The sequence below is a fragment of the Sinocyclocheilus rhinocerous genome, unplaced genomic scaffold, assembly GCF_001515625.1.
Source record: "Sinocyclocheilus rhinocerous isolate Xijiao unplaced genomic scaffold, SAMN03320098_v1.1 scaffold449, whole genome shotgun sequence".
Lineage (NCBI taxonomy): Eukaryota > Metazoa > Chordata > Actinopteri > Cypriniformes > Cyprinidae > Sinocyclocheilus > Sinocyclocheilus rhinocerous.
In genome coordinates this window covers 1,224,274-1,235,120 of record NW_015652285.1, presented here as the reverse complement: position 1 = coordinate 1,235,120, position 10,847 = coordinate 1,224,274, and the positions used below count along the sequence as shown (strand labels likewise).

General features: G+C 40.9%; 1 protein-coding gene across 1 annotated transcript in view; it reads left to right on the top strand.

The window, feature by feature from the left end:
* The window catches only part of LOC107714355 (titin-like), a 137,730-nt gene that overhangs the window by 124,420 nt on the left and 2,463 nt on the right, over positions 1-10,847 (top strand). The window contains 7 exon segments of the mRNA XM_016520177.1: positions 36-605; positions 698-1,003; positions 1,097-1,690; positions 4,040-9,231; positions 9,311-9,467; positions 9,586-10,082; positions 10,175-10,328. Coding sequence (XP_016375663.1) covers positions 36-605; positions 698-1,003; positions 1,097-1,690; positions 4,040-9,231; positions 9,311-9,467; positions 9,586-10,082; positions 10,175-10,328 — 7,470 coding nt within the window.

The window sequence follows — 10,847 nt, the reverse complement described above, 5'->3', positions numbered from 1 at the left end:
ATAGCTGTTTCTGCTGTTTTTTTTTTTTTTTTTAGTTGGAACTAAACCAGCTCTCAGGAAAGAGATGGATGAAGTCACTGCTAAACTAGGACAAACTGCAACTCTCAAATGTCAGATTATTGGAAGACCTGTTCCAGAAATTAAATGGTACAAGGGTGGAAAGGAAATCAAAGAAGGTCGCAAATATGCAGCGACCTCTGATGGCCGCAGTCATACACTGACCATTTCAACCGATCAGCAGGAAGATGAGGGTCTGTACACATGCAAGGCTGTGAATGAAGCCGGGGAGTGTGAGACCAGTGGAACTCTGGTCCTTGAAGCAGCACCACAGTTCCCAGTGCCACTGAAAGACAAATTATTTGCAACATGTGGTAGCACAGTGCGCATACATGTTGTTTACATTGGTCGACCTCAGCCTAAGATCATGTGGCTTTATGGAGCCAAGGCTTTGGAGCCCTCTGAGAATTTAATAATTGAAAATACAGAGCATTACACTCATTTGATTCTCAAAAATGTACAGCGCAGAGTAAACGGAGGAAAATACAGAATCAGGATCAACAACCATTTCGGGGCTGCAGATACTGTAACTCATGTTGAAATCTTAGGTATATGATTGATAATGCTTAATAATTTGTTTAAAAAATCTGGTAGGTATTAGTAGAAATAAGACCAATTAACATATTCTTTGTGCTTTCAGATAAACCTGCAATGCTAGAAGGCCCTCTTGTTCTTGATGCACTGTTGAAGAATTCTGTGATCATTAGCTGGAAAGCACCCAAAGATGATGGAGGATCTATGATCACAAATTATATTGTGGAAAAGCGTGAAGACAAGGAAGGAGCAGAGTGGGAACTTGTATCTTCATCTATCACAGGCACTTCATGCAGAATTCCTAACCTTGTTGAAAATGAGGGATACTTCTTCCGTGTTTCAGCACAAAATCGTTATGGCAATAGTGAATCACTGGAGACTCCTTATGCTATCCTCATCAAGAGTCAGCTAGGTAAGCAATGAAGAAACATGATTAAAGAAGTAACTACAATTTTGATGTTATTTTTTCAGTGTTGTAATTCAAATTAAAATTTATGTTTTACAGAGAGGCCAGGAGCTCCATTAAAACCAGTTGCTTCTGCACTTACCAAAAACTCCTGTGTTGTGTCTTGGAAGCCACCTCTCAGTGATGGTGGTTCTAAAATTAAGAACTACTGTCTTGAAAAACGAGATAAGAAGAAGGGTGAATGGGTTGCAGTTACAACAGATGAAATCCACCAGACTGTTTATTCTGTCAAGGGCCTGACAGAAGGTGTGGAGCATGAATTCCGGGTGAAATGTGAAAACCTTGGTGGAGAAAGTGAGTACAGTGAAGTATCTGACCCTGCCATTCCAAAGACTGATGTTGAAGTGCGTGCTCCTGCCTTCAAAGAAGACCTCAGAAACATGAGTGTAAAATTCAAGAGCAATGCAACATTTGTCTGCAAGATAACAGGACAGCCCAAGCCTGTAATAAAATGGTTCAAGCGTGGTAAGGAAATTCAAGCTGATGGCACCAAAATCAAGATCCAAGAATTCAAGGGAGGCTACCATCAGCTTGTTATTGCTGATTGTGATACAGAAGACTCAACTGTATATCAGATCAGAGCAACAAACCAGGGTGGATCCATTTCTGCTACTGTTTCTCTAGATGTAGAAAGTAAGCTTTCAGTATTTTTATATACTTTAACTGGCTATACCCGCAATTCTGTCTGTAAGAAAATTTCAAAGTGATGCATTAAAATTTTCTCTTTTTTTTCTCAGTCCCTGCTAAGATTCATCTACCTAAGAATCTGCAAGGAATATTTAGATAAACCAAGCCAGCCAGGAGAAATTGACATTATGACTGTTACCAAAGACTACATTACAATTAATTGGGAGACTCCAGCATGTGATGGTGGAAAACCAGTCCTTGGCTACTGGATTGAATACCGAAAGTCTGGAGAGACTGCTTGGAAGAAATGCAATAAGGAGCGCACAAAGGACAAACAGTACACTCAGGGTGGTCTACAAGAGGCAACAGAATATGAATTCAGAGTATTTGCTGAAAATGAAACCGGAATTAGCCGACCACGCAGAACAGCAACTGGCATCAAAACTAAACTGGGTGGTAAGTATGGTTTGAAATAACATAAGAAGTACTGTTGAATGTATTATGATTTGTCAGTATCAAATATTTATCCAAATTCATTTTTAGAGGAGAAATTTATTTGACTAAAATCTCACTATAGCTGTCCCTGCTTTTTATTTATTTATTTATTTTCCTAGTTGGAACTAAACCAGCTCTCAGGAAAGAGATGGATGAGGTCACTGCCAAACTAGGACAAACTGCAACTCTCAAATGTCAGATTATTGGAAGACCTATTCCAGAAATTAAATGGTACAAGGGCGGAAAGGAAATCAAAGAAGGTCGCAAATATGCAGCAACCTCGGATGGCCGTAATCATACACTGACGATTTCAACCGATCAACAGGAAGATGAGGGTCTGTACACATGCAAGGCTGTGAATGAGGCCGGCGAGTGTGAGACCAGTGGAACTCTGGTCCTTGAAGCAGCACCACAGTTCCCAGTGCCACTGAAAGACAAATTCTTTGCAACATGTGGTAGCACAGTGCGCATGCATGTTGTTTACATTGGTCGACCTCATCCTAAGATAATGTGGCTTTATGGAGCCAAGGCTTTGGAACCCTCTGAGAATGTGATAATTGAAAATACAGAGCATTACACTCATTTGATTCTCAAAAACGTACAGCGCAGAGTAAACGGAGGAAAATACAGAATCAGGATTAACAACCATTTTGGGGCTGCAGATACTGTAACTCACGTTGAAATCTTAGGTATATGCTTAATAATGCTTAATCATTTTTAAAATTCTGGTAAATATTAGTGGAAATAAGACTAATTAACTTATTCTTTGTGTTTTCAGATAAACCTGCAATGCCAGAAGGTCCTCTTGTACTTGATGCACTGTTGAAGAATTCTGTGATAATTAGCTGGAAAGCACCCAAAGATGATGGAGGATCTATGATCACAAATTATATTGTGGAAAAGCGTGAAGACAAGGAAGGAGCAGAGTGGGAACTTGTATCTTCATCTATCACAGGCACTTCATGCAGAATTCCTAACCTTGTTGAAAATGAGGGATACTTCTTCCGTGTTTCAGCACAAAATCGTTATGGCAATAGTGAATCACTGGAAACTCCTTCTGCTATCCTCATCAAGAGTCAGCTACGTAAGTAATGAAGAAACATGATTAAAGAATGTTGTTGATGTTGTTTTTTAGTGTTATTTAAATTAAAATGTATATTAAAATGTATGTTTACAGAGAGGCCAGGAGCTCCATTAAAACCAGTTGCTTCTGCACTTACCAAAAACTCCTGTGTTGTGTCTTGGAAGCCACCTCTCAGTGATGGAGGCTCTAAAATTAAGAACTATTGTCTTGAAAAGCGAGATAAGAAGGGTGAATGGGTTGCAGTTACAACAGATGAAATCCACCAGACTGTTTATTCTGTCAAGGGCCTGACAGAAGGTGTGGAGCATGAATTCCGGGTGAAATGTGAAAACCTTGGTGGAGAAAGTGAGTACAGTGAAGTATCTGACCCTGCCATTCCAAAGACTGATGTTGAAGTGCGTGCTCCTGCCTTCAAGGAAGATCTCAGAAACATGAGTGTAAAATTCAAGAGCAATGCAACATTTGTCTGCAAGATAACAGGACAGCCCAAGCCTGTAATAAAATGGTTCAAGCGTGGTAAGGAAATTCAAGCTGATGGCACCAAAATCAAGATCCAAGAATTCAAGGGAGGCTACCATCAGCTTGTTATTGCTGATTGTGATACAGAAGACTCAACTGTATATCAGATCAGAGCAACAAACCAGGGTGGATCCATTTCTGCTACTGTTTCTCTAGATGTTGAAAGTAAGCTTTCTTACTTTATCTGGCTAAACATATAATTCTGTCTGTAGAAAAATTTTAGAAAAAGTGATGCATTACAATTTTTCTTTTTTCAGTCCCTGCTAAGATTCATCTACCTAAGAATCTGCAAGGAAAGGAGGCTATCCCTGCCCTTCGTGGTGAAGTGGTGAACATCAAAATTCCATTCAGTGGAAAACCAGATCCAGTTATCACTTGGCAGAAGGGACAAGACCTTCTTGATAATGATGGACACTATCAAGTCATTGTCACACGATCCTTCACATCTCTTGTATTCTTGAATGGAGTAGAAAGGAATGATGCTGGTTTTTATATTGTGTGTGCCAAAAACAGATTTGGAATTGACCAGCAAACAGTTGAGCTTGATGTTGCAGATGTGCCTGATCCACCACGTGGCATCAATGCCAGTGATGTTTCGAGAGATTCTGTAACACTTCACTGGGTAGCACCTGCCAATGATGGTGGAAGTAAAGTCACAAACTATATCATAGAAAAGTGTGCCACAACAGCAGAAAGATGGGTTCGTGTTGGCCAGTCTCGTGACACCCACTATACTGTTGTCAATCTGTTTGGAAAAACAAGTTACCAATTCCGTGTCATAGCTGAAAATAAATTTGGTCAGAGTGCACCGTCTGAGCCAAGTGGATCTGTTGTAACGAAGGAAGACAAATCAAGAGTTCTTAACTATGATGAAGAAGTTGATGACACCAGGCCAGTTTCCAAAAGCAAAGCTCCTCATTCAGAGGCTAAGAATGTTCACAACAAGTACATGATTGCTGAAGAGCTTGGCCGCGGACAGTTTGGTATTATTCACCGGTGCATTGAAACCAGTTCTGAGAAAACTTACATGGCTAAATTTGTCAAAGTTAGAGGTGCAGATCAGGCACTAGTGAAGAAAGAAATTGCAACACTGAATGTGACACGCCACAAGAGCTTCCTGTTACTGCATGAGTCATTTGACTGCCCTGAAGAGCTAGTCATGATTTATGAGTTCATCTCTGGTGTGGACATATTTGAGCGCCTTGGTACAGCCAATTTTGAGCTCAATGAGTGTGAAATTGTTAACTATATCAGACAAGTATGTGAAGCTCTTGAATTCCTTCACAGCAAGAGTTATGGCCACTTTGATATCAGGCCTGAAAATATAGTGTACACTACAAGAAAGGGAACTAATGTCAAGATTATTGAGCTTGGACAATCTAGACACCTTACACCTGGCGACCAAATTAAGATTCAGTACACGACAGCTGAGTTTGCGGCACCAGAAATACATCAAAATGAGATGGTTAGCACCGTGACAGATATGTGGTCTGTCGGTGTCCTTGTGTATGTTCTTCTCAGTGGACTTAATCCATTCGCTGCTGAAACTAATCAGCAAATGATTGAGAGCATTTGCAATGCTGAGTACAGTTTTGATGATGACGCCTTCAAGCATGTAAGTGTTGAGGCATTTGACTTTGTGGACCGCCTACTAACCAAAGAGCGCAAACATCGTATGACCGCTGCTGAGGCTTTGAATCATCCTTGGCTGACAATGAACTCAGAGCAGCTAAGCACTAGGTCCATCAAGATTACACGCCATAAGAGATATTACCAAGCCATGGTTAAGAAAGAATGGAACACTGTTGTGTCATCTGCTCGTGTTGCCAGTGGTGGTGCTATCAGAAGTCAGCGAGGAGTAACAGTCTCTAAAGTGAAGATTGCACCATTTGAACATGGACCAGTTGCAGGACTAATTAAACACAGTGTTGCTGATGAAGGTGATGATATCAAGCTCATTTGCAACATTGATAACTACGATAGCACCACCGAAGTAACATGGTACTGTGGAGTAAGACAACTAGAAGAAAGCGCTAAAAATGAAATTACTTATGAAGACGAGCTTGCTACCATAACTATCAAAGGAATCACCAGAACTGATGACGGAACATACAGATGTAAAGTTGTCAATGAGTATGGTGAGGACAGTGCCTATGCTGAGCTCTTTGTCAAAGGGGTAAGATCCTATCGTGAGTTCTTCACTACACGTGTTGTAAAGAAAGTAAAACGCAGAGTTGACACAGCAAGACTTCTGCAAAGACCTCCTGAATTTACTTTGCCATTATGTAACCGCACTGCTTACATTGGAGAGAATGTGCGCTTTGGTGTCACAATCACAGTGCATCCTGAACCTCGTGTAATGTGGTTGAAAACTGGTCAAAAGATTATGCCAGGAGATGATGACAAGAAATACACTTTTGTTAGTGATAAGGGCCTGTATCAGTTAGTGATTCACAATCTTAACCCAGATGATGACGCAGAATACACTGTTGTGGCACGGAACAGATTTGGTGATGACAGTTGCAAGGCTCGTCTTACAGTGATCCCTCGTCCTGCTCCTGCTGATAACACCTTGAGACCTATGTTCAAACGTGTTTTTGCTAACTTAGAATGCAGAGAAGGCCAGAGTGTACGTTTTGAAATGAGAGTGTCAGGGCATCCTTCATTGAAATGGGAGAAAGATGGCATGCCTTTGGCATTTGGTCCACAAATTGAAGTTGTGCATGAAGGCTTAGATTACTATGTCTTACATGTAAGAGATACTCTTCCAGAGGATTCTGGCATATACAGAGTCATTGCAACTAACTCAGCTGGGTCTGCAAGTTGCCAATCCACACTCAAGGTTGAACGTGTGATACACATCAAGAAGGAGGAGAGTGAGGAACAAAAGAAGAAGAAACACGATCTTGATCAGCAAGAGATGGACAAGAAAGTAAGACTAACTCAGATACTAGCAGGTGCAGATGTTACCCCACTTACTCCAGTCGCACAGCAAGCACTAAGAGAAGCTGCAACTATGTTCAAGCCAGCAATCACTACCAAGAAAGTCAAGAGCGAAGCTGAGGAAGCCAAAGAAAAAGAAGAGAAAAAGAAGAGAGCAGAAGAAAAGAGGTTGAGAATGCCATATGTTATTCCTCCACCTCGTGTTGTTGCTCCTACTGCTCTTGAGGAGGACATGGAAATCAAACACTTTGTGCCTTTCTCTGATATGAAGTGGTACAAGAAACTCCGTGATCAGTATGAGTTCCCGGAGCCAATGGAAAAGTTCCCCCAGAAAAGACTTAAGCGCATCCGGCTGTCAAGGTGGGATCGGTTCTATGAAGTACCCCTGCCGAGAATTAAAGACCAATACAAGCCAAAATGGCATATTCCTGTTTCACAGGATGACCTTGAGACTGTAAGGCCAGCAAGACACCGCACACCTTCTCCAGAGATGGAGGCTTACTACAGAATCAGGAGACGCTCTCTTGGTGATCTTTCTGATGAGGAACTGCTTCTGCCTGTTAAAGAATACTTGTCAATGAAGAGAACAGAGGAAGAAAGACTTAAACTCGAGGATGAACTTGAGTTAGGCTATTCTGCTTCTCCACCAAGTCTTAGCCCTGTACGCTTTGAACTCTCTGCACTGCGTCACCCATCACCTAAGAGAGCTGCATATGATGAGGAAGGGGAGGAAGTTCCAACATATGACTCCTACCGTATTCCATCTAAGTATGAGGCTGGTCCAAGCTATATTGACTTATGTCAACGTCACGATAGGGCAACATACAGACCTCCAAGACAAAAGCAAAGGTTATATGAGGAAAAAGAGGATCAGGAACTGCTTAGGTCAGCAATGACAACCACAAAGTTAACTTCCTACAAGAGCCAACTGCAGCACATTGAGTTTGAGGAGAAAACAAAGGTCAAAAGAAAGGAGAAAACAAGAGTTTCTGTGTCAGCGGTAACTGAGGCAACAGTCATAACTGATATACCTACAGCATCATTCTCTCCTGGCTATGCTACAGTAACTCGTCCTAAGAAGCCTTCTGCTGCTCTGGCAGAAAAAGAAGTGGTTAAAACGACATCACCTGAAAAAACACGCCCACGTTCCCCCAGCCTTGAATCTGCTGAGAAAGCAGCCACTACACCAGACTTATCAACAAAAATTGATTATATGTCAAGGTATGAGTCAAGAAAGAATGCCTTGAAAACTGAGAGGAAGCTTGAAATTGTGACCCAGCAGCCTTTTACCCTTGACCATGCTCCCAGAGTGACTGTAAGAATGCGCTCTCACCGTGTGCCAATTGGTCAAAACACTAAGTTCACACTGAATGTCCAATCTAAGCCAGAAGCACAGATTAAATGGTACCACAATGGAGTGCAGATTGAAGAAAGCAGAAAATACCGTATGTTTAACATGAGTGGTGTTTTGTCTCTTCAAATCACTGATTGTCAGGAAGAGGACAGTGGCACCTACCGTGTCGTCTGCACAAATGCAAAGGGAGAGGCCTCTGACTATGCCACTCTCGATGTTGCTGGTGATGGATTTTCTGCATATGCCTCACAACGTAAAGATGAGGAGCCACCAACTCCCTTTGTCCCTGAGATGACAAAAACAGATGTTTATCATGTTTCATCTACAAAAGCAGCATCTGTATCAGAAACACAAGTGGAATTATCCAAAACTAAAACAGACAAGATAGAAGAGACAATTGAGACTGTTGTTCAGGAGGAGCAGGTAACATCTGAAATCAAACTTGAAACCATGGCAGTGACAGCAGTTGAGGAAGTTGTGGTTGAGAAAATTTCTGAGACTAAACTTGAAGCTACAGAAGTGACAACAGTAGTGGAAAAAGTGGTTGAGGAAAAGAAGCCAACTCTCCCAGCTACAATTCTGACTAAACCACAGTCACTCACAGTATCTGAGGGAGAATCTGTTAAATTCACTTGTGATGTTGATGGTGAACCTGCACCCACTATAACATGGATGCGAGAGACTCGAGTAATTGTGTCCTCTCATCGTTACCATATTACCTCAACTGAATATAAATCTACCTTTGAGATTACCCAAGTAGAAACGTCAGATGGAGGTAATTACACTGTAGTAGCAGAGAACTCTGAAGGTAAACAGGAGGTACAGTTCAGTCTAACTGTTCGTAAACCAACACCTATACAGAAAGTTGTTGCTTCTCCTCCAAGAGTGAAATCTCCAGAGTCTCCCCGTATAAAGTCACCATTTGGAATTAGGTCTCCACAGAGAATTAAATCACCTGAACCAATTAAATCTCCACCAAGAGTTAAGTCCCCACCCATGGTAAAATCACCGACTCCAAAAGAAAAAACATCCAAGCCAACCTTCTCAGCAGAACTAAAAGACATCTCAGCCTCTGCAGATACTATTATAAAGCTTACAGTGAAAGTGTCCGGTGAGCCTAAGCCATCAATCTCTTGGATGAAGGATGGAAAAGTAAGAGAGAGACTTTTATGAAAAAAGTTATATAGTAGAATGGATGGATTTACTAACTAATTTTGACATTTTCTCACAGAACCTCTCTCAAGGTGGAAAATATGAAATCTTTGAAGAACATGGTTCAGCACATCTTGAAATCTATGAAGCTGATGTCTCTGATAGTGGAGTGTACACATGTACAGCCAAAAACAGTGCTGGATCTGTTACTACAAACTGCACTGTTACCGTTCAAGGTATTGTAATGCGCAATTTAGTGCTCAAAATACATTATGATTTTAGTAAGTATAATTTTGTGTAATTTTGCATGTACAATTGTACTTTAATCAAAATGAACTACTCTTTCCTGTACAGCACGAACAACAACAGTTGCCATTGAAAGAAAAGCAGAGTTGACAGAGCAAATAGTGAAAAAGGAGATTGCCTATGAGGAAGTGCAGTCCTTTACAGAAATTAAAGCATCAAAAACCCAAATGACAATGAGTCAAGGTCAGACTGTTACACTACGAGCAAACATCCCTGAAGCCTCTGATGTGAAATGGATCCTGAATGGAGCCGAGCTATCAAATTCAGAGAACTACAGATATGGTGTGTCAGGAAATGATCACACCCTGACAATTAAAAGCATCAGCCACCATGACCAGGGAATTCTCACATGTGAGGCCAAAACTGAACATGGTGTAGTCAAGTGCCAGTTTGACATGACCGTCAGTGCAATGCACTCAAATGCACCAAGTTTCCTTATGCAACCACGCTCCCAGAATGTAAACGAGGGACAAAATGTCACATTTACATGTGAAATCACTGGTGAAACTTCTCCTGAAATTGAGTGGCTCAAGGATAATACAGTAGTGAGTATTTTGGGGGAAGAAAGTACAGTTTATTTGTGTTTTTCCTCATAGCAGTCTGTTAATTTAATTTAAATTTATTTTTATCTTTGCAGATATCTATTACATCGAACATGAAATTGAGCCGGTCTAAGAATGTGTACACACTTGAGATTCACAATGCCACCACTGAAGACAGCGGAAAATATACAGTAAAAGCTAAGAACAAATTTGGACAGTGCTCTGCAACAGCATCACTGAATGTCCTCAGTAAGTGTTTGATCCATTCCTAAGAATAAATTAACACTCTGTAGTAACCTAGTATGAGCATCCTGTCCATTACATAAAGTGCATGATCAAACCAAGCATGTATGTCCATGAAGAATACATATCTAATTATCACTAACTATCACTGCTCACCAATCAAGCTAACAAAATCTAACAATTCCTTCTACAAATGGAGCTATGTTCTTAAAGGGTAAGATCACCCAAAAATGAAAATTAGCCCATAAATTACTTGCCCTCAAGTCATCCTAGGTGAATCCAGTCGGAGTTATATTAAAAATTGTCTTTGATCTTTCAAGCTGTTTCATGGCACTCAGCGGCTGTTGCATTGCTTCAGTCCAAAAGAAGTTAAATACAAAGAGCCCAACCATAAAAAAAAGTGTCAGCTCCAGGGGGTGAACAAAGGCCTTCAGTAGCGAATCGATGCGTTTTGTAAGAAAAATATCCATATTCAAAACGTAATAATCACTTTAATGTAGCTTGCACTCACTGTTGTACACGGAA